The sequence below is a fragment of the Coregonus clupeaformis genome, unplaced genomic scaffold (assembly GCF_020615455.1).
Source record: "Coregonus clupeaformis isolate EN_2021a unplaced genomic scaffold, ASM2061545v1 scaf2124, whole genome shotgun sequence".
NCBI lineage: Eukaryota > Metazoa > Chordata > Actinopteri > Salmoniformes > Salmonidae > Coregonus > Coregonus clupeaformis.
Window position 1 is genome coordinate 52,617 of NW_025535578.1, and position 24,140 is coordinate 76,756.

The window sequence follows — 24,140 nt, forward strand, 5'->3', positions numbered from 1 at the left end:
ACTACAGGAGTTGGCGAGACGGCTAGAAATAACCAGGTATTTACATGGAAAAAGACACAGGAGTTGGCGAGACGGCTAGAAATAACCAGGTATTTACATGGAAAAAGACACAGGAGTTGGCGAGACGGCTAGAAATAACCAGGTATTTACTTGGAAAAAGACACAGGAGTTGGCGAGACAGCTAGAAATAACCAGGTATTTACATGGAAAAAGACACAGGAGTTGGCGAGACGGCTAGAAATAACCAGGTATTTACATGGAAAAAGACACAGGAGTTGGCAAGAGAGCTAGAAATAACCAGGTATTTACTTGGAAAAAGACACAGGAGTTGGCGAGACGGCTAGAAATAACCAGGTATTTACTTGGAAAAAGACACAGGAGTTGGCGAGACAGCTAGAAATAACCAGGTATTTACTTGGAAAAAGACACAGGAGTTGGCGAGACGGCTAGAAATAACCAGGTATTTACTTGGAAAAAGACACAGGAGTTGGCGAGACGGCTAGAAATAACCAGGTATTTACATGGAAAAAGACACAGGAGTTGGCGAGACGGCTAGAAATAAGCAGGTATTTACATGGAAAAAGACACAGGAGTTGGCGAGACGGCTAGAAGTGACCAGGTATTTACTTGGAAAAAGACACAGGAGTTGGCGAGACAGCTAGAAATAAGCAGGTATTTACTTGGAAAAAGACACAGGAGTTGGCGAGACAGCTAGAAATAACCAGGTATTTACATGGAAAAAGACACAGGAGTTGGCGAGACGGCTAGAAATAACCAGGTATTTACATGGAAAAAGACACAGGAGTTGGCAAGAGAGCTAGAAATAACCAGGTATTTACTTGGAAAAAGACACAGGAGTTGGCGAGACGGCTAGAAATAACCAGGTATTTACTTGGAAAAAGACACAGGAGTTGGCGAGACAGCTAGAAATAACCAGGTATTTACTTGGAAAAAGACACAGGAGTTGGCGAGATGGCTAGAAATAACCAGGTATTTACTTGGAAAAAGACACAGGAGTTGGCGAGACGGCTAGAAATAACCAGGTATTTACATGGAAAAAGACACAGGAGTTGGCGAGACGGCTAGAAATAAGCAGGTATTTACATGGAAAAAGACACAGGAGTTGGCGAGACGGCTAGAAGTGACCAGGTATTTACTTGGAAAAAGACACAGGAGTTGGCGAGACAGCTAGAAATAAGCAGGTATTTACTTGGAAAAAGACACAGGAGTTGGCGAGACAGCTAGAAATAACCAGGTATTTACATGGAAAAAGACACAGGAGTTGGCGAGACGGCTAGAAATAACCAGGTATTTACATGGAAAAAGACACAGGAGTTGGCAAGAGAGCTAGAAATAACCAGGTATTTACTTGGAAAAAGACACAGGAGTTGGCGAGACGGCTAGAAATAACCAGGTATTTACTTGGAAAAAGACACAGGAGTTGGCGAGACAGCTAGAAATAACCAGGTATTTACTTGGAAAAAGACACAGGAGTTGGCGAGACGGCTAGAAATAACCAGGTATTTACTTGGAAAAAGACACAGGAGTTGGCGAGACGGCTAGAAATAACCAGGTATTTACATGGAAAAAGACACAGGAGTTGGCGAGACGGCTAGAAATAAGCAGGTATTTACTTGGAAAAAGACACAGGAGTTGGCGAGACGGCTAGAAATAACTTGGAAAAAGAGCTAGTAAAACACTAACACAATAGTGTGGTGAAATGCACAGAGCCTTCACCGTGCGCTGCCACTTTAAAGACTGCACCGGCTCTATTGTTATAGAGCAGGAAGTAGAGTCATCTTCCGTGTGTGTGTGTGTCCCCCCACCTGTAGAAAACCCTGGGCAGACGGGACTCTAGCGATGACTGGGAGATCCCAGAAGGTCAGATCACCCTGGGTCAGAGGATAGGATCTGGATCCTTTGGGACCGTCTTCAAGGGCAAGTGGCACGGTGACGTGGCGGTGAAGATGTTGAACGTTACAGCTCCCAACCCACAGCAGCTACAGGCCTTTAAGAACGAAGTGGGAGTCCTCCGGTAAGACACGTTAACGGTTAAGTCATGTATAGAAAAGCTTGGCATATACACAGGACCACTAGTTGTAGGATACTCGTTTTACTTTAGGTAATAAACTGCTACCTTCCAGGTATTAGGTGTGTTGGGATATATAACCAACAAGTATAGTGTAAACATGGCTTCTGTTCTGTCGTGAAATAGCATGGCTTCTGTTCTGTCGTGAAATAGCATGGCTTCTGTTCTGTCGTGAAATAGCATGGCTTCTGTTCTGTCGTGAAATAACATGGCTTCTGTTCTGTCGTGAAATAACATGGCTTCTGTTCTGTCGTGAAATAACATGCTGGGTGAACAGATGAAATAACATGCTGGGTGAACAGACGAAAGCTCCATTCTCAGTGCTGTTGATTTCCTCCTCTGCTCCCTTAACAGGAAGACGCGTCACGTCAACATCCTGCTGTTCATGGGCTACACCACCAAGCCTCAGCTAGCCATCGTGACCCAGTGGTGTGAAGGCTCCTCCCTCTACCACCACCTACACATCATAGAGACCAAGTTTGAGATGATCAAACTGATAGACATCGCCCGGCAGACCGCACAGGGCATGGAGTGAGTCCATCTACAACAACACTGGATTGCGGCGTTCCAAATGGCACCCTATTCCCTAAAAAAATATAAAAAAAAGTAGTCACAAACATAGGGCTTTAGGTTGGGACATCTGGGACACAGACACTGGCTCACATGCTCGTCCACTACCACATGATTCTCCTACTCGCCTCCTTTCTATTGTCTGTCTTGATAAGGTGTTGATGTGCTCAACCTCTGGCCAACACTACACAGCAGATAGAGCTGCATTTTAAATGAGTCAGCCTCTGGCCAACACTACACAGCAGATAGAGCTGCATTTTAAATGAGTCAGCCTCTGGCCAACACTACACAGCAGATAGAGCTGCATTTTAAATGAGTCAGCCTCTGGCCAACACTACACAGCAGATAGAGCTGCATTTTAAATGAGTCAGCCTCTGGCCAACACTACACAGCAGATAGAGCTGCATTTTAAATGAGTCAGCCTCTGAACTACTGTAGGTGCCTGCAGAACTCTGCTACAGTGGAGGTTAGGAGAGTCTTAACATGGACAGACTGGTAACAGTGGAGGTTAGGAGAGTCTTAACGTGGACAGACTGGTTCAGTGGAGGTTAGGAGAGTCTTAACATGGACAGACTGGTTCAGTGGAGGTTAGGAGAGTCTTAACCAGTGGAGGTTAGGAGAGTCTTAACATGGACAGACTGGTAACAGTGGAGGTTAGGAGAGTCTTAACGTGGACAGACTGGTAACAGTGGAGGTTAGGAGAGTCTTAACGTGGACAGACTGGTAACAGTGGAGGTTAGGAGAGTCTTAACATGGACAGACTGGTAACAGTGGAGGTTAGGAGAGTCTTAACGTGGACAGACTGGTAACAGTGGAGGTTAGGAGAGTCTTAACATGGACAGACTGGTAACAGTGGAGGTTAGGAGAGTCTTAACGTGGACAGACTGGTAACAGTGGAGGTTAGGAGAGTCTTAACGTGGACAGACTGGTTCAGTGGAGGTTAGGAGAGTCTTAACATGGACAGACTGGTAACAGTGGAGGTTAGGAGAGTCTTAACATGGACAGACTGGTTCAGTGGAGGTTAGGAGAGTCTTAACGTGGACAGACTGGTAACAGTGGAGGTTAGGAGAGTCTTAACGTGGACAGACTGGTAACAGTGGAGGTTAGGAGAGTCTTAACATGGACAGACTGGTAACAGTGGAGGTTAGGGAGAGTCTTAACATGGACAGACTGGTAACAGTGGAGGTTAGGAGAGTCTTAACGTGGACAGACTGGTAACAGTGGAGGTTAGGAGAGTCTTAACATGGACAGACTGGTAACAGTGGAGGTTAGGAGAGTCTTAACGTGGACAGACTGGTAACAGTGGAGGTTAGGAGAGTCTTAACATGGACAGACTGGTAACAGTGGAGGTTAGGAGAGTCTTAACGTGGACAGACTGGTAACAGTGGAGGTTAGGGAGAGTCTTAACGTGGACAGACTGGTAACAGTGGAGGTTAGGAGAGTCTTAACATGGACAGACTGGTAACAGTGGAGGTTAGGAGAGTCTTAACGTGGACAGACTGGTAACAGTGGAGGTTAGGGAGAGTCTTAACATGGACAGACTGGTAACAGTGGAGGTTAGGAGAGTCTTAACGTGGACAGACTGGTAACAGTGGAGGTTAGGAGAGTCTTAACATGGACAGACTGGTAACAGTGGAGGTTAGGAGAGTCTTAACGTGGACAGACTGGTAACAGTGGAGGTTAGGAGAGTCTTAACATGGACAGACTGGTAACAGTGGAGGTTAGGAGAGTCTTAACATGGACAGACTGGTAACAGTGGAGGTTAGGAGAGTCTTAACATGGACAGACTGGTAACAGTGGAGGTTAGGAGAGTCTTAACATGGACAGACTGGTTCAGTGGAGGTTAGGAGAGTCTTAACATGGACAGACTGGTACAGTGGAGGTTAGGAGAGTCTTAACATGGACAGACTGGTAACAGTGGAGGTTAGGAGAGTCTTAACATGGACAGACTGGTACAGTGGAGGTTAGGAGAGTCTTAACGTGGACAGACTGGTAACAGTGGAGGTTAGGAGAGTCTTAACGTGGACAGACTGGTAACAGTGGAGGTTAGGAGAGTCTTAACATGGACAGACTGGTAACAGTGGAGGGTTAGGAGAGTCTTAACATGGACAGACTGGTAACAGTGGAGGTTAGGAGAGTCTTAACATGGACAGACTGGTAACAGTGGAGGTTAGGAGAGTCTTAACATGGACAGACTGGTAACAGTGGAGGTTAGGAGAGTCTTAACATGGACAGACTGGTAACAGTGGAGGTTAGGGAGAGTCTTAACATGGACAGACTGGTAACAGTGGAGGTTAGGAGAGTCTTAACATGGACAGACTGGTAACAGTGGAGGTTAGGAGAGTCTTAACATGGACAGACTGGTAACAGTGGAGGTTAGGAGAGTCTTAACATGGACAGACTGGTAACAGTGGAGGTTAGGAGAGTCTTAACATGGACAGACTGGTAACAGTGGAGGTTAGGAGAGTCTTAACATGGACAGACTGGTAACAGTGGAGGTTAGGAGAGTCTTAACGTGGACAGACTGGTTCAGTGGAGGTTAGGAGAGTCTTAACATGGACAGACTGGTTCAGTGGAGGTTAGGAGAGTCTTAACGTGGACAGACTGGTAACAGTGGAGGTTAGGGAGAGTCTTAACATGGACAGACTGGTAACAGTGGAGGTTAGGAGAGTCTTAACGTGGACAGACTGGTAACAGTGGAGGTTAGAAGAGAGTCTTAACATGGACAGACTGGTAACAGTGGAGGTTAGAGAGAGTCTTAACGTGGACAGACTGGTAACAGTGGAGGTTAGGAGAGTCTTAACGTGGACAGACTGGTAACAGTGGAGGTTAGGAGAGTCTTAACGTGGACAGACTGGTACAGTGGAGGTTAGGAGAGTCTTAACATGGACAGACTGGTAACAGTGGAGGTTAGGAGAGTCTTAACATGGACAGACTGGTAACAGTGGAGGTTAGGAGAGTCTTAACGTGGACAGACTGGTAACAGTGGAGGTTAGGAGAGTCTTAACATGGACAGACTGGTAACAGTGGAGGTTAGGAGAGTCTTAACATGGACAGACTGGTAACAGTGGAGGTTAGGAGAGTCTTAACATGGACAGACTGGTAACAGTGGAGGTTAGGAGAGTCTTAACATGGACAGACTGGTAACAGTGGAGGTTAGGAGAGTCTTAACATGGACAGACTGGTAACAGTGGAGGTTAGGAGAGTCTTAACATGGACAGACTGGTAACAGTGGAGGTTAGGAGAGTCTTAACGTGGACAGACTGGTAACAGTGGAGGTTAGGAGAGTCTTAACATGGACAGACTGGTTCAGTGGAGGTTAGGAGAGTCTTAACATGGACAGACTGGTAACAGTGGAGGTTAGGAGAGTCTTAACATGGACAGACTGGTACCAGTGGAGGTTAGGAGAGTCTTAACGTGGACAGACTGGTAACAGTGGAGGTTAGGAGAGTCTTAACATGGACAGACTGGTAACAGTGGAGGTTAGGAGAGTCTTAACATGGACAGACTGGTAACAGTGGAGGTTAGGAGAGTCTTAACGTGGACAGACTGGTAACAGTGGAGGTTAGGAGAGTCTTAACATGGACAGACTGGTTCAGTGGAGGTTAGGAGAGTCTTAACATGGACAGACTGGTTCAGTGGAGGTTAGGAGAGTCTTAACGTGGACAGACTGGTAACAGTGGAGGTTAGGAGAGTCTTAACATGGACAGACTGGTTCAGTGGAGGTTAGGAGAGTCTTAACATGGACAGACTGGTTCAGTGGAGGTTAGGAGAGTCTTAACGTGGACAGACTGGTAACAGTGGAGGTTAGGAGAGTCTTAACGTGGACAGACTGGTAACAGTGGAGGTTAGGAGAGTCTTAACATGGACAGACTGGTAACAGTGGAGGTTAGGAGAGTCTTAACATGGACAGACTGGTAACAGTGGAGGTTAGGAGAGTCTTAACATGGACAGACTGGTAACAGTGGAGGTTAGGAGAGTCTTAACATGGACAGACTGGTAACAGTGGAGGTTAGGAGAGTCTTAACGTGGACAGACTGGTAACAGTGGAGGTTAGGAGAGTCTTAACATGGACAGACTGGTTCAGTGGAGGTTAGGAGAGTCTTAACATGGACAGACTGGTAACAGTGGAGGTTAGGAGAGTCTTAACATGGACAGACTGGTTCAGTGGAGGTTAGGAGAGTCTTAACATGGACAGACTGGTAACAGTGGAGGTTAGGAGAGTCTTAACATGGACAGACTGGTAACAGTGGAGGTTAGGAGAGTCTTAACGTGGACAGACTGGTAACAGTGGAGGTTAGGAGAGTCTTAACATGGACAGACTGGTAACAGTGGAGGTTAGGAGAGTCTTAACATGGACAGACTGGTTCAGTGGAGGTTAGGGAGAGTCTTAACGTGGACAGACTGGTAACAGTGGTGGTTAGGGAGAGTCTTAACATGGACAGACTGGTAACAGTGGAGGTTAGGAGAGTCTTAACGTGGACAGACTGGTAACAGTGGAGGTTAGGAGAGTCTTAACATGGACAGACTGGTTCAGTGGAGGTTAGGAGAGTCTTAACGTGGACAGACTGGTAACAGTGGAGGTTAGGAGAGTCTTAACGTGGACAGACTGGTAACAGTGGAGGTTAGGAGAGTCTTAACATGGACAGACTGGTAACAGTGGAGGTTAGGAGAGTCTTAACGTGGACAGACTGGTAACAGTGGAGGTTAGGAGAGTCTTAACGTGGACAGACTGGTAACAGTGGAGGTTAGGAGAGTCTTAACATGGACAGACTGGTAACAGTGGAGGTTAGGAGAGTCTTAACATGGACAGACTGGTTCAGTGGAGGTTAGGAGAGTCTTAACATGGACAGACTGGTAACAGTGGAGGTTAGGAGAGTCTTAACGTGGACAGACTGGTAACAGTGGAGGTTAGGAGAGTCTTAACGTGGACAGACTGGTAACAGTGGAGGTTAGGAGAGTCTTAACGTGGACAGACTGGTAACAGTGGAGGTTAGGAGAGTCTTAACATGGACAGACTGGTAACAGTGGAGGTTAGGAGAGTCTTAACATGGACAGACTGGTAACAGTGGAGGTTAGGAGAGTCTTAACATGGACAGACTGGTAACAGTGGAGGTTAGGAGAGTCTTAACGTGGACAGACTGGTAACAGTGGAGGTTAGGAGAGTCTTAACATGGACAGACTGGTAACAGTGGAGGTTAGAGAGAGTCTTAACATGGACAGACTGGTAACAGTGGAGGTTAGGAGAGTCTTAACATGGACAGACTGGTTCAGTGGAGGTTAGGAGAGTCTTAACGTGGACAGACTGGTAACAGTGGAGGTTAGGAGAGTCTTAACATGGACAGACTGGTAACAGTGGAGGTTAGGAGAGTCTTAACGTGGACAGACTGGTAACAGTGGAGGTTAGGAGAGTCTTTACATGGACAGACTGGTAACAGTGGAGGTTAGGGAGAGTCTTAACGTGGACAGACTGGTTCAGTGGAGGTTAGGAGAGTCTTAACATGGACAGACTGGTAACAGTGGAGGTTAGGAGAGTCTTAACGTGGACAGACTGGTAACAGTGGAGGTTAGGAGAGTCTTAACGTGGACAGACTGGTAACAGTGGAGGTTAGGAGAGTCTTAACATGGACAGACTGGTAACAGTGGAGGTTAGGAGAGTCTTAACATGGACAGACTGGTAACAGTGGAGGTTAGGAGAGTCTTAACGTGGACAGACTGGTAACAGTGGAGGTTAGGAGAGTCTTAACATGGACAGACTGGTAACAGTGGAGGTTAGGGAGAGTCTTAACGTGGACAGACTGGTAACAGTGGAGGTTAGGAGAGTCTTAACATGGACAGACTGGTAACAGTGGAGGTTAGGAGAGTCTTAACGTGGACAGACTGGTAACAGTGGAGGTTAGGAGAGTCTTAACATGGACAGACTGGTAACAGTGGAGGTTAGGAGAGTCTTTACGTGGACAGACTGGTAACAGTGGAGGTTAGGAGAGTCTTAACGTGGACAGACTGGTAACAGTGGAGGTTAGGAGAGTCTTAACATGGACAGACTGGTTCAGTGGAGGTTAGGAGAGTCTTAACGTGGACAGACTGGTAACAGTGGAGGTTAGGAGAGTCTTAACGTGGACAGACTGGTAACAGTGGAGGTTAGGAGAGTCTTAACATGGACAGACTGGTAACAGTGGAGGTTAGGAGAGTCTTAACGTGGACAGACTGGTAACAGTGGAGGTTAGGAGAGTCTTAACGTGGACAGACTGGTAACAGTGGAGGTTAGGAGAGTCTTAACATGGACAGACTGGTAACAGTGGAGGTTAGGAGAGTCTTAACGTGGACAGACTGGTAACAGTGGAGGTTAGGAGAGTCTTAACATGGACAGACTGGTAACAGTGGAGGTTAGGAGAGTCTTAACGTGGACAGACTGGTAACAGTGGAGGTTAGGAGAGTCTTAACGTGGACAGACTGGTAACAGTGGAGGTTAGGAGAGTCTTAACATGGACAGACTGGTAACAGTGGAGGTTAGGAGAGTCTTAACGTGGACAGACTGGTAACAGTGGAGGTTAGGAGAGTCTTAACATGGACAGACTGGTTCAGTGGAGGTTAGGAGAGTCTTAACATGGACAGACTGGTAACAGTGGAGGTTAGGAGAGTCTTAACATGGACAGACTGGTTCAGTGGAGGTTAGGAGAGTCTTAACATGGACAGACTGGTAACAGTGGAGGTTAGGAGAGTCTTAACATGGACAGACTGGTAACAGTGGAGGTTAGGAGAGTCTTAACATGGACAGACTGGTAACAGTGGAGGTTAGGAGAGTCTTAACGTGGACAGACTGGTAACAGTGGAGGTTAGGAGAGTCTTAACATGGACAGACTGGTAACAGTGGAGGTTAGGAGAGTCTTAACATGGACAGACTGGTAACAGTGGAGGTTAGGAGAGTCTTAACATGGACAGACTGGTAACAGTGGAGGTTAGGAGAGTCTTAACGTGGACAGACTGGTAACAGTGGAGGTTAGGAGAGTCTTAACGTGGACAGACTGGTAACAGTGGAGGTTAGGAGAGTCTTAACATGGACAGACTGGTAACAGTGGAGGTTAGGAGAGTCTTAACATGGACAGACTGGTAACAGTGGAGGTTAGGAGAGTCTTAACATGGACAGACTGGTTCAGTGGAGGTTAGGAGAGTCTTAACATGGACAGACTGGTTCAGTGGAGGTTAGGAGAGTCTTAACGTGGACAGACTGGTTCAGTGGAGGTTAGGAGAGTCTTAACATGGACAGACTGGTAACAGTGGAGGTTAGGAGAGTCTTAACATGGACAGACTGGTTCAGTGGAGGTTAGGAGAGTCTTAACATGGACAGACTGGTAACAGTGGAGGTTAGGAGAGTCTTAACATGGACAGACTGGTTCAGTGGAGGTTAGGAGAGTCTTAACATGGACAGACTGGTAACAGTGGAGGTTAGGAGAGTCTTAACGTGGACAGACTGGTAACAGTGGAGGTTAGGAGAGTCTTAACATGGACAGACTGGTAACAGTGGAGGTTAGGAGAGTCTTAACATGGACAGACTGGTAACAGTGGAGGTTAGGAGAGTCTTAACGTGGACAGACTGGTACCAGTGGAGGTTAGGAGAGTCTTAACGTGGACAGACTGGTAACAGTGGAGGTTAGGAGAGTCTTAACATGGACAGACTGGTAACAGTGGAGGTTAGGAGAGTCTTAACATGGACAGACTGGTTCAGTGGAGGTTAGGAGAGTCTTAACATGGACAGACTGGTTCAGTGGAGGTTAGGAGAGTCTTAACATGGACAGACTGGTAACAGTGGAGGTTAGGAGAGTCTTAACATGGACAGACTGGTAACAGTGGAGGTTAGGAGAGTCTTAACGTGGACAGACTGGTAACAGTGGAGGTTAGGAGAGTCTTAACATGGACAGACTGGTAACAGTGGAGGTTAGGAGAGTCTTAACATGGACAGACTGGTAACAGTGGAGGTTAGGAGAGTCTTAACATGGACAGACTGGTAACAGTGGAGGTTAGGAGAGTCTTAACATGGACAGACTGGTAACAGTGGAGGTTAGGAGAGTCTTAACATGGACAGACTGGTAACAGTGGAGGTTAGGAGAGTCTTAACATGGACAGACTGGTAACAGTGGAGGTTAGGAGAGTCTTAACATGGACAGACTGGTAACAGTGGAGGTTAGGAGAGTCTTAACATGGACAGACTGGTAACAGTGGAGGTTAGGAGAGTCTTAACATGGACAGACTGGTAACAGTGGAGGTTAGGAGAGTCTTAACATGGACAGACTGGTAACAGTGGAGGTTAGGAGAGTCTTAACATGGACAGACTGGTAACAGTGGAGGTTAGGAGAGTCTTAACATGGACAGACTGGTAACAGTGGAGGTTAGGAGAGTCTTAACGTGGACAGACTGGTTCAGTGGAGGTTAGGAGAGTCTTAACATGGACAGACTGGTAACAGTGGAGGTTAGGAGAGTCTTAACGTGGACAGACTGGTAACAGTGGAGGTTAGGAGAGTCTTAACATGGACAGACTGGTAACAGTGGAGGTTAGGAGAGTCTTAACATGGACAGACTGGTAACAGTGGAGGTTAGGAGAGTCTTAACATGGACAGACTGGTTCAGTGGAGGTTAGGAGAGTCTTAACGTGGACAGACTGGTAACAGTGGAGGTTAGGAGAGTCTTAACGTGGACAGACTGGTTCAGTGGAGGTTAGGAGAGTCTTAACGTGGACAGACTGGTAACAGTGGAGGTTAGGAGAGTCTTAACATGGACAGACTGGTAACAGTGGAGGTTAGGAGAGTCTTAACATGGACAGACTGGTAACAGTGGAGGTTAGGAGAGTCTTAACATGGACAGACTGGTAACAGTGGAGGTTAGGAGAGTCTTAACGTGGACAGACTGGTAACAGTGGAGGTTAGGAGAGTCTTAACATGGACAGACTGGTAACAGTGGAGGTTAGGAGAGTCTTAACGTGGACAGACTGGTAACAGTGGAGGTTAGGAGAGTCTTAACGTGGACAGACTGGTAACAGTGGAGGTTAGGAGACTCTTAACGTGGACAGACTGGTAACAGTGGAGGTTAGGAGAGTCTTAACGTGGACAGACTGGTAACAGTGGAGGTTAGGAGAGTCTTAACATGGACAGACTGGTAACAGTGGAGGTTAGGAGAGTCTTAACGTGGACAGACTGGTTCAGTGGAGGTTAGGAGAGTCTTAACGTGGACAGACTGGTAACAGTGGAGGTTAGGAGAGTCTTAACATGGACAGACTGGTAACAGTGGAGGTTAGGAGAGTCTTAACATGGACAGACTGGTAACAGTGGAGGTTAGGAGAGTCTTAACATGGACAGACTGGTAACAGTGGAGGTTAGGAGAGTCTTAACATGGACAGACTGGTAACAGTGGAGGTTAGGAGAGTCTTAACATGGACAGACTGGTTCAGTGGAGGTTAGGAGAGTCTTAACATGGACAGACTGGTAACAGTGGAGGTTAGGAGAGTCTTAACATGGACAGACTGGTAACAGTGGAGGTTAGGAGAGTCTTAACATGGACAGACTGGTAACAGTGGAGGTTAGGAGAGTCTTAACATGGACAGACTGGTAACAGTGGAGGTTAGGAGAGTCTTAACATGGACAGACTGGTAACAGTGGAGGTTAGGGAGAGTCTTAACATGGACAGACTGGTAACAGTGGAGGTTAGGAGAGTCTTAACATGGACAGACTGGTAACAGTGGAGGTTAGGAGAGTCTTAACATGGACAGACTGGTAACAGTGGAGGTTAGGAGAGTCTTAACATGGACAGACTGGTAACAGTGGAGGTTAGGAGAGTCTTAACATGGACAGACTGGTAACAGTGGAGGTTAGGAGAGTCTTAACATGGACAGACTGGTAACAGTGGAGGTTAGGAGAGTCTTAACATGGACAGACTGGTAACAGTGGAGGTTAGGAGAGTCTTAACGTGGACAGACTGGTTCAGTGGAGGTTAGGAGAGTCTTAACATGGACAGACTGGTTCAGTGGAGGTTAGGAGAGTCTTAACATGGACAGACTGGTAACAGTGGAGGTTAGGAGAGTCTTAACGTGGACAGACTGGTAACAGTGGAGGTTAGGAGAGTCTTAACGTGGACAGACTGGTAACAGTGGAGGTTAGGAGAGTCTTAACATGGACAGACTGGTAACAGTGGAGGTTAGGAGAGTCTTAACATGGACAGACTGGTAACAGTGGAGGTTAGGAGAGTCTTAACATGGACAGACTGGTAACAGTGGAGGTTAGGAGAGTCTTAACGTGGACAGACTGGTAACAGTGGAGGTTAGGAGAGTTTTAACATGGACAGACTGGTAACAGTGGAGGTTAGGAGAGTCTTAACATGGACAGACTGGTAACAGTGGAGGTTAGGAGAGTCTTAACATGGACAGACTGGTAACAGTGGAGGTTAGGAGAGTCTTAACGTGGACAGACTGGTAACAGTGGAGGTTAGGAGAGTCTTAACGTGGACAGACTGGTTCAGTGGAGGTTAGGAGAGTCTTAACGTGGACAGACTGGTAACAGTGGAGGTTAGGAGAGTCTTAACATGGACAGACTGGTAACAGTGGAGGTTAGGAGAGTCTTAACGTGGACAGACTGGTTCAGTGGAGGTTAGGAGAGTCTTAACATGGACAGACTGGTAACAGTGGAGGTTAGGAGAGTCTTAACATGGACAGACTGGTAACAGTGGAGGTTAGGAGAGTCTTAACGTGGACAGACTGGTTCAGTGGAGGTTAGGAGAGTCTTAACGTGGACAGACTGGTAACAGTGGAGGTTAGGAGAGTCTTAACGTGGACAGACTGGTTCAGTGGAGGTTAGGAGAGTCTTAACGTGGACAGACTGGTAACAGTGGAGGTTAGGAGAGTCTTAACATGGACAGACTGGTAACAGTGGAGGTTAGGAGAGTCTTAACGTGGACAGACTGGTTCAGTGGAGGTTAGGAGAGTCTTAACATGGACAGACTGGTAACAGTGGAGGTTAGGAGAGTCTTTACGTGGACAGACTGGTAACAGTGGAGGTTAGGAGAGTCTTAACGTGGACAGACTGGTAACAGTGGAGGTTAGGAGAGTCTTAACGTGGACAGACTGGTAACAGTGGAGGTTAGGAGAGTCTTAACATGGACAGACTGGTTCAGTGGAGGTTAGGAGAGTCTTAACATGGACAGACTGGTAACAGTGGAGGTTAGGAGAGTCTTAACGTGGACAGACTGGTTCAGTGGAGGTTAGGAGAGTCTTAACATGGACAGACTGGTAACAGTGGAGGTTAGGAGAGTCTTAACATGGACAGACTGGTTCAGTGGAGGTTAGGAGAGTCTTAACATGGACAGACTGGTTCAGTGGAGGTTAGGAGAGTCTTAACATGGACAGACTGGTAACAGTGGAGGTTAGGAGAGTCTTAACATGGAACAGACTGGTAACAGTGGAGGTTAGGAGAGTCTTAACGTGGACAGACTGGTAACAGTGGAGGTTAGGAGAGTCTTAACATGGACAGACTGGTAACAGTGGAGGTTAGGAGAGTCTTAACATGGAACAGACTGGTAACAGTGGAGGTTAGGAGAGTCTTAACGTGGACAGACTGGTAACAGTGGAGGTTAGGAGAGTCTTAACATGGACAGACTGGTAACAGTGGAGGTTAGGAGAGTCTTAACGTGGACAGACTGGTAACAGTGGAGGTTAGGAGAGTCTTAACGTGGACAGACTGGTACAGTGGAGGTTAGGAGAGTCTTAACGTGGACAGACTGGTAACAGTGGAGGTTAGGAGAGTCTTAACGTGGACAGACTGGTAACAGTGGAGGTTAGGAGAGTCTTAACATGGACAGACTGGTAACAGTGGAGGTTAGGAGAGTCTTAACATGGACAGACTGGTAACAGTGGAGGTTAGGAGAGTCTTAACGTGGACAGACTGGTAACAGTGGAGGTTAGGAGAGTCTTAACATGGACAGACTGGTAACAGTGGAGGTTAGGAGAGTCTTAACGTGGACAGACTGGTAACAGTGGAGGTTAGGAGAGTCTTAACATGGACAGACTGGTAACAGTGGAGGTTAGGAGAGTCTTAACATGGACAGACTGGTAACAGTGGAGGTTAGGAGAGTCTTAACGTGGACAGACTGGTAACAGTGGAGGTTAGGAGAGTCTTAACGTGGACAGACTGGTTCAGTGGAGGTTAGGAGAGTCTTAACGTGGACAGACTGGGTCAGTGGAGGTTAGGAGAGTCTTAACGTGGACAGACTGGTACCAGTGGAGGTTAGGAGAGTCTTAACATGGACAGACTGGTAACAGTGGAGGTTAGGAGAGTCTTAACATGGACAGACTGGTAACAGTGGAGGTTAGGAGAGTCTTAACGTGGACAGACTGGTAACAGTGGAGGTTAGGAGAGTCTTAACATGGACAGACTGGTTCAGTGGAGGTTAGGAGAGTCTTAACATGGACAGACTGGTAACAGTGGAGGTTAGGAGAGTCTTAACATGGACAGACTGGTAACAGTGGAGGTTAGGAGAGTCTTAACGTGGACAGACTGGTAACAGTGGAGGTTAGGAGAGTCTTAACATGGACAGACTGGTAACAGTGGAGGTTAGGAGAGTCTTAACATGGACAGACTGGTAACAGTGGAGGTTAGGAGAGTCTTAACATGGACAGACTGGTAACAGTGGAGGTTAGGAGAGTCTTAACATGGACAGACTGGTAACAGTGGAGGTTAGGGAGAGTCTTAACATGGACAGACTGGTAACAGTGGAGGTTAGGAGAGTCTTAACGTGGACAGACTGGTAACAGTGGAGGTTAGGAGAGTCTTAACATGGACAGACTGGTAACAGTGGAGGTTAGGAGAGTCTTAACATGGACAGACTGGTAACAGTGGAGGTTAGGAGAGTCTTAACATGGACAGACTGGTAACAGTGGAGGTTAGGAGAGTCTTAACATGGACAGACTGGTTCAGTGGAGGTTAGGAGAGTCTTAACGTGGACAGACTGGTTCAGTGGAGGTTAGGAGAGTCTTAACATGGACAGACTGGTAACAGTGGAGGTTAGGAGAGTCTTAACGTGGACAGACTGGTAACAGTGGAGGTTAGGAGAGTCTTAACGTGGACAGACTGGTAACAGTGGAGGTTAGGAGAGTCTTAACATGGACAGACTGGTAACAGTGGAGGTTAGGAGAGTCTTAACATGGACAGACTGGTAACAGTGGAGGTTAGGAGAGTCTTAACATGGACAGACTGGTTCAGTGGAGGTTAGGAGAGTCTTAACATGGACAGACTGGTTCAGTGGAGGTTAGGAGAGTCTTAACATGGACAGACTGGTAACAGTGGAGGTTAGGAGAGTCTTAACCAGTGGAGGTTAGGAGAGTCTTAACATGGACAGACTGGTAACAGTGGAGGTTAGGAGAGTCTTAACGTGGACAGACTGGTAACAGTGGAGGTTAGGAGAGTCTTAACGTGGACAGACTGGTAACAGTGGAGGTTAGGAGAGTCTTAACGTGGACAGACTGGTAACAGTGGAGGTTAGGAGAGTCTTAACATGGACAGACTGGTAACAGTGGAGGTTAGGAGAGTCTTAACATGGACAGACTGGTAACAGTGGAGGTTAGGAGAGTCTTAACATGGACAGACTGGTTCAGTGGAGGTTAGGAGAGTCTTAACATGGACAGACTGGTTCAGTGGAGGTTAGGGAGAGTCTTAACGTGGACAGACTGGTTCAGTGGAGGTTAGGAGAGTCTTAACATGGACAGACTGGTAACAGTGGAGGTTAGGAGAGTCTTAACGTGGACAGACTGGTAACAGTGGAGGTTAGGAGAGTCTTAACGTGGACAGACTGGTAACAGTGGAGGTTAGGAGAGTCTTAACATGGACAGACTGGTAACAGTGGAGGTTAGGAGAGTCTTAACATGGACAGACTGGTAACAGTGGAGGTTAGGAGAGTCTTAACATGGACAGACTGGTAACAGTGGAGGTTAGGGAGAGTCTTAACGTGGACAGACTGGTAACAGTGGAGGTTAGGAGAGTCTTAACGTGGACAGACTGGTAACAGTGGAGGTTAGGAGAGTCTTAACGTGGACAGACTGGTAACAGTGGAGGTTAGGGAGAGTCTTAACATGGACAGACTGGTAACAGTGGAGGTTAGGAGAGTCTTAACGTGGACAGACTGGTAACAGTGGAGGTTAGGAGAGTCTTAACATGGACAGACTGGTAACAGTGGAGGTTAGGAGAGTCTTAACATGGACAGACTGGTAACAGTGGAGGTTAGGAGAGTCTTAACATGGACAGACTGGTAACAGTGGAGGTTAGGAGAGTCTTAACATGGACAGACTGGTTCAGTGGAGGTTAGGAGAGTCTTAACATGGACAGACTGGTTCAGTGGAGGTTAGGAGAGTCTTAACGTGGACAGACTGGTTCAGTGGAGGTTAGGAGAGTCTTAACATGGACAGACTGGTAACAGTGGAGGTTAGGAGAGTCTTAACGTGGACAGACTGGTAACAGTGGAGGTTAGGAGAGTCTTAACGTGGACAGACTGGTAACAGTGGAGGTTAGGAGAGTCTTAACATGGACAGACTGGTAACAGTGGAGGTTAGGAGAGTCTTAACGTGGACAGACTGGTTCAGTGGAGGTTAGGAGAGTCTTAACATGGACAGACTGGTAACAGTGGAGGTTAGGAGAGTCTTAACGTGGACAGACTGGTTCAGTGGAGGTTAGGAGAGTCTTAACATGGACAGACTGGTAACAGTGGAGGTTAGGAGAGTCTTAACGTGGACAGACTGGTAACAGTGGAGGTTAGGAGAGTGTAATTATGTCTATTGTACCCAGTGTTATTGATTACTAACTAACCTGGGATTGTTGTGGTTTTCTTCCATAGTTACCTGCACGCCAAATCCATCATCCATAGAGACCTGAAGAGCAACAGTATCCTCTCTGACCTCTGACCTTTCACCTGTTCCAACAAGCCTTTCACAGTCCGGCTGACCTTTTTTGACCCCTTTTATAAAGGCGAAGTGGTCATAACCACCTCTCTCTGCTGTGTCACCTAAACGAAAGCCATTGATGGGAAATAGTATTGTGTTCAGATCTGTTTTTACATTTGAGTCATTTAGCAGGACACTGTTGTCCACAGCAACTTCCAGTACGTTTCTCTTCAGGGAACTAGGTAGGACAAAGACTAGACAAGTGGAAGAAAAGGCGACGGTGTTAGTTGTTGTTGACGAGTTGGCATGGACAGCCACCAGCAGGTACCGCCATGGTTCCCTGTTTTTTTTAAAAGCTGTTCAGTCTTACAGGAGTCTCCCAAACAGAGCTCCCCTCCCCTCTCAGGTACCTCCATGGTTCCCTGTTTTTTAAAGCTGTTCAGTCTTACAGGAGTCTCCCAAACAGAGCTCCCCTCCCCTCTCAGGTACCTCCATGGTTCCCTGTTTTTTAAAGCTGTTCAGTCTTACAGGAGTCTCCCAAACAGAGCTCCCCTCCCCTCTCAGGTACCTCCATGGTTCCCTGTTTTTTAAAGCTGTTCAGTCTTACAGGAGTCTCCCAAACAGAGCTTCCTTTTGCGTTCTTTTCCTTAACCCCTCCCCTCCCAGACATCTTCCTGCACGAGGACCTGACCGTGAAGATCGGAGACTTCGGCCTGGCCACTGTGAAGTCACGCTGGAGCGGCTCTCACCAGTTCGAACAGCTCTCTGGCTCCATCCTGTGGATGGTGAGTGACACTGCAGGGAGAAAGAGGAGAACCTGAAAATAGAGGAAAACGTCAAGCGAGAGAGAATTCAATCTACGTTATTCTTCATTATTAGAGCTGATCTGAAAGGATCAGATATGAGTTGTTTTTAGGAACACAGTCAATAAATGCATCGGTCTAATGTGACATGAGCTCGGACACAATTAGTCACCCTCTTCTGGCCTCCATCTACAAACTCATTGGAGGAGAGGGTCTGAAGGGCGGGACCTCAGATCTTGTCCTCCAATGCGGTTTGAGAGGGAGGTGTGAGGATGGAAAGACTGAAGGACAATACTTTTGAGACCCAGTGTGCAGGGTTGGTTTGGGGTCAATTCCATTTACATTCCAGTCAATTCTGAAAGTAAAACCAAATTCCAATTCCAAAATGTTCCTCATTTTGAAAAGCATTGAAGAGAATTGGAACGTCGGTGTACTTCCTGAATTGACTGGAATTGAGCCCCAACCCTGCCAGTGTGGCTTGTATATCTGGTGGTCTGTGTGACTCTGCTGCCCCCTGTCTGCCTGTAGGCCCCAGAAGTGATCCGCTTGCAGGATAAGAACCCTTACAGCTTCCAGTCTGACGTTTACGCCTTCGGGATAGTTCTCTATGAGCTGATGTCCGGGGCTCTGCCCTACTCCAACATCAATAACAGAGATCAGGTAGATATCAATACTGTTATATACATCTAGAATATACATTTATAATGTTCTCTATGAGCTGATGTCTTGGGGCTCTGCCCTACTCCAACATCAATAACAGAGATCAGGTAGATATCAATACTGTTATATACATCTAGAATATACATTTATAATGTTCTCTATGAGCTGATGTCTTGGGGCTCTGCCCCACCTGAGCAAGGTGTTCTATACCTGTCTCCTACCCATAACCTCTGACCTCTAACCCTCCACCTCTCTCCTGTAGATAATCTTCATGGTGGGTCGGGGCTACCTGTCTCCTGACCTCAGTAAGGTGCGCTCCAACTGTCCTAAAGCCATGAGGAGGCTGATGGCTGACTGTATGAAGAAGAAGAGGGAGGAACGACCCCTATTCCCTCAGGTAACTATAGAAACGACCCCTATTCCCTCAGGTAACTATAGAAACAACCCCTATTCCCTCAGGTAACTATAGAAACAACCCCTATTCCCTCAGGTAACTATAGGAACGACCCCTATTCCCTCAGGTAACTATAGAAACGACCCCTATTCCCTCAGGTATCTATAGAAACAACCCCTATTCCCTCAAGTAACTATAGAAACAACCCCTATTCTCTAAGGTATCTATAGAAACAACCCCTATTCCCTCAAGTAACTATAGAAACAACCCCTATTCTCTCAGGTAACTATAGAAACAACCCCTATTCCCTCAGGTAACTATAGAAACAACCCCTATTCCCTCAGGTAACTATAGAAACAACCCCTATTCCCTCAGGTAACTATAGAAACGACCCCTATTCCCTCAGGTAACTATAGAAACAACCCCTATTCCTTCAGGTAACTATAGAAACAACCCCTATTCCCTCAGGTAACTATAGAAACAATCCCTATTCCCTCAGGTAACTATAGAAACAACCCCTATTCCCTCAAGTAACTATAGAAACAACCCCTATTCTCTCAGGTATCTATAGAAACAACCCCTATTCCCTCAAGTAACTATAGAAACAACCCCTATTCCCTCAAGTAACTATAGAAACAACCCCTATTCTCTCAGGTAACTATAGAAACGACCCCTATTCCCTTAGGTAACTATAGAAACGACCCCTATTCCCTCAGGTAACTATAGAAACGACCCATATTCCCTCAGGTAACTATAGAAACAACCCCTATTCCCTCAGGTAACTATAGAAACGACCCCTATTCCCTCAGGTAACTATAGAAATGACCCCTATTCCCTCAGGTAACTATAGAGAACACTTCACTATAAATTCCAGGGGCTGAGCTGAATGTTTTAAAATGACCAAGATATCCACCTCACTAGAAGGATCTTCCTGCTGATGTGGTTAAGGCTGGTAGCCAGTGTAGGGACTGAGCCGTTCCTGCTGATGTGGTTAAGGCTGGTAGCCAGTGTAGGGACTGAGCCGTTCCTGCGGATGTGGTTAAGGCTGGTAGCCAGTGTAGGGACTGAGCCATTCCTGCTGATGTGGTTAAGGCTGGTAGCCAGTGTAGGGACCGAGCCTTTGAGTTGTTTTACTTGGATGGATGAATGATCATGCGTTAGTTCCACCACTAGGTGGCCTCAGAACATTAGAAATAAAAGCACACTAACATCTCACTGTGTTAAAAGCTGCTGTAAAGCCCAGCTGAGGTTCTGCTGGTAGCCTGAAGCTAAGATTCTCTGACTTACTTTTGCTGTCAGCTTTGTCCCTATTTGAGACGAGTGATTCGAGATAGGTGATTGGCTAGTGGTGACCTATTAACCGCCTGTGTTTCTCCTGATTTGTTGGTGGTGACCTTTAACCTCTGACCTCCTCTTGTCAGATCCTGGCGTCCATTGAGCTGCTGGCGCGTTCTTTACCCAAGATCCACCGCTCCGCTTCGGAACCCTCACTGAACCGAGCCGGGTTCCAGACGGAGGACTTCAGCCTGTACGCCTGTGCATCCCCCAAAACCCCGATACAGGGGGGATACGGTGAGGGGCCACACACACACACACTGGGGGTCACTGCCATTTGAAATATGCTCACATAACTATTGGCCTTTTAAAAGAATAGATAGGATTGTAACACAGATGCAATAAATAAGGATCAATTAGCACATCAGAAGAGAAATGTACTGCTGTCGCTCCTCTCCCTTCCAAACTGATCATCTCTCTCCTCTCCCTTCCAAACTGATCATCTCCCTCCTCTCCCTTCCAAACTGATCATCTCTCTCCTCTCCCTTTCAAACTGATCATCTCTCTCCCTTCCAAACTGATCATCTCTCTCCCTTCCAAACTGATCATCTCTCTCCTCTCCCTTCCAAACTGATCATCTCTCTCCTCTCCCTTCCAAACTGATCATCTCTCTCCCTTCCAAACTGATCATATCTATCCTCTCCCTTCCAAACTGATCATCTCTCTCCTCTCCCTTCCAAACTGATCATCTCTCTCCTCTCCCTTCCAAACTGATCATCTCTCTCCTCTCCCTTCCAAACTGATCATCTCTCTCCTCTCCCTTCCAAACTGATCATCTCTCTCCTCTCCCTTCCAACTGATCATCTCTCTCCTCTCCCTTCCAAACTGATCATCTCTCTCCTTCCAAACTGATCATCTCTCTCCTTCCAAACTGATCATCTCTCTCCTCTCCCTTCCAAACTGATCATCTCGCTCCTCTCCCTTCCAACTGATCATCTCGCTCCTCTCCCTTCCAAACTGATCATCTCTCTCCTCTCCCTTCCATACTGATCATCTCTCTCCTTCCAAACTGATCATCTCTCTCCTTCCAAACTGATCATCTCTTTCCTTCCAAACTGATCATCTCTCTCCTCCCTTCCAAACTGATCATCTCTCTCCTTCCAAACGGATCATCTCGCTCCTTCCAAACTGATCATCTCTCTCCTCTCCCTTCCAAACTGATCATCTCTCTCCTCTCCCTTCCAAACTGATCATCTCGCTCCTCTCCCTTCCAAACTGATCATCTCGCTCCTTCCAAACTGATCATCTCTCTCCTCTCCCTTCCAAACTGATCATCTCTCTCCCTTCCAAACTGATTATCTCTCTCCCTTCCAAACTGATCATCTCTCTCCTCTCCCTTCCAAACTGATCATCTCTCTCCTCTCCCTTCCAAACTGATCATCTCTCTCCTCTCCCTTTCAAACTGATCATCTCTCTTCTCTCCCTTCCAAACTGATCATCTCCCTCCTCTTCATTCCAGGGGAGTTTTCAGCATTTAAATAAGACGCTGATCCAGATACCACCAGTCAGCCAGTCCATCCCTCGTCACTCTTCAACCAGTCTTGTGTTCCTGCGGTGGATTACTTCATCCATTAACCAAAAAACAAACATACTAGTCTCAAAGAACGTCAGTTTTCCTCTTTCAACACCTGAAGACAGACGGACGGACAGACAGACGGCCTCTTCCTCTCTCTCCGCCCCACGCCTCGGGAGTTCTAAAGATTATACCAGCTCCGCTGGGGAATCACCACATCGAAAAACTCAACTACAAAATCTGTTTTTAAACAGGAAAACTTGAATAACACATAACAGGATAAACAAATGAAGAAATACTAAAGAAATCTAAACCAAACCAGAGGAAGAAGGGAATACTGCAAAAGGAGAGAACAGCACGTCTTGATGGACTGGTGGAGAGATGGAGGACGAGGAGGACAACGGTTGAGAACACAAGGACAGGATGGGGGTTAGGGGTCAAGAGAGGTCAGGGTTCAGAGGTCGATGGTTTGGGCAGCACACGCCTCGTCACGCCCCTTCCCTGACGAAGGGGGCGGAGCTACAGGCACAGGAAACCACACTTTGACCAATGTCAACAAGTAGCAGCCTCCCTCTCTCTGGCTGCTCATTGGTTGCCTGAGATGAAGGGGCCAGGTCTAAGCCAATCCCTGATAAGCTGGAGGTCATGGGATGGAGTCGACCCTGTGGGAAGATGACTTGAAATATTAATTTATTTTAAAAAATGTCCCAGTTTGTTTTCGGATTTTAAGGATATGGGAGTGAATGCTGTTGTTCTTTTTTTTTTATTATATTTTTTGACGAGATCGTTGATGTTTTTACAATCACGACAAAGCATTCCTACTTGGTGATAGGCCACACATGAATACATTCGACTCAAGCTTCACTGAAAGGACAGAAATTCTGAGAATTACCCTCAGCTCTCTCAGATCTGTCCATTTGGAGTGAAGGATGCTTTTCCACATTTTGCCAGACTCCTGGATCTTGCCTTGTCATTTGCCTCTGCAAAACTCCATGTTAACCCCTGTTTGGATCATTGATAGCCTACAGTTACTTGCGAAAGTATTCACCCCCCCTTGACATTTTTCCTATTTTGTTGCCTTACAACTTGGAATTAAAATTGATTTTTGGGGGGTTTGTATAATTTGATTTACACAACATGCCTACCACTTTGAAGGTGCAAAATATTTTTGATTGTGAAACAAACAAGAAATAAGACAAAAAAACAACTTGAGCGTGCATAACTATTCACCCCCCCCCCCAAAAACAATGTCAATACTTTGTAGAGCCACCTTTTGCAGCAATTATAGCTGCAAGTCTCTTGGGGTATGTCTCTATAAGCTTGGCACATCTAGCCACTGGGATTTTTGCCCATTCTTCAAGGCAAAACTGCTCCAGCTCCTTCAAGTTGGATGGGTTCCGCTGGTGTACAGCAATCTTTAAGTCATACCACAGATTTTCAATAGGATTGAGGTCTGGCCTTTGACTAGGCCATTCCAAGACATTTAAATGTTTCCCCTTAAACCACAACGTGTTGCTTTAGCAGTATACTTAGGGTCATTGTCCTGCTGGAAGGTGAACCTCCTTCCCTGTCTCAAATCTCTGGAAGACTGAAACAGGTTTCCCTCAAGAATTTCCCTGTATTTAGCGCCATCCATCATTCCTTCAATTCTGACCAGTTTCCCAGTCCCTGCCGATGAAAAACATCCCCACAGCATGATGCTGCCATCACGCTACACTGTGGGGATGGTGTTCTCGGGGTGATGAGAGGTGTTGGGTTTGCGCCAGACATAGCGTTTTCCTTGATGGCCAAAAAGCTCAATTTTGGTGTCATCTGACCAGAGTACCTTCTTCCATATGTTTGGGGAGTCTACCACATGCCTTTTG

The 24,140-nt window shown here is 46.7% G+C and overlaps 1 protein-coding gene across 1 annotated transcript in view; it reads left to right on the forward strand.

The window, feature by feature from the left end:
- The window catches only part of LOC121556391 (serine/threonine-protein kinase B-raf), a 62,874-nt gene extending 39,496 nt beyond the window's left edge, over positions 1-23,378 (forward strand). The window contains 8 exon segments of the mRNA XM_045219177.1: positions 1,833-2,035; positions 2,444-2,620; positions 17,525-17,571; positions 18,237-18,355; positions 18,902-19,033; positions 19,296-19,430; positions 20,849-20,999; positions 22,222-23,378. Of these exon segments, the coding sequence (XP_045075112.1) occupies positions 1,833-2,035; positions 2,444-2,620; positions 17,525-17,571; positions 18,237-18,355; positions 18,902-19,033; positions 19,296-19,430; positions 20,849-20,999; positions 22,222-22,244 (987 nt within the window). The 3' untranslated portion in view covers positions 22,245-23,378.
- Positions 23,379-24,140: the final 762 nt, after the last annotated feature.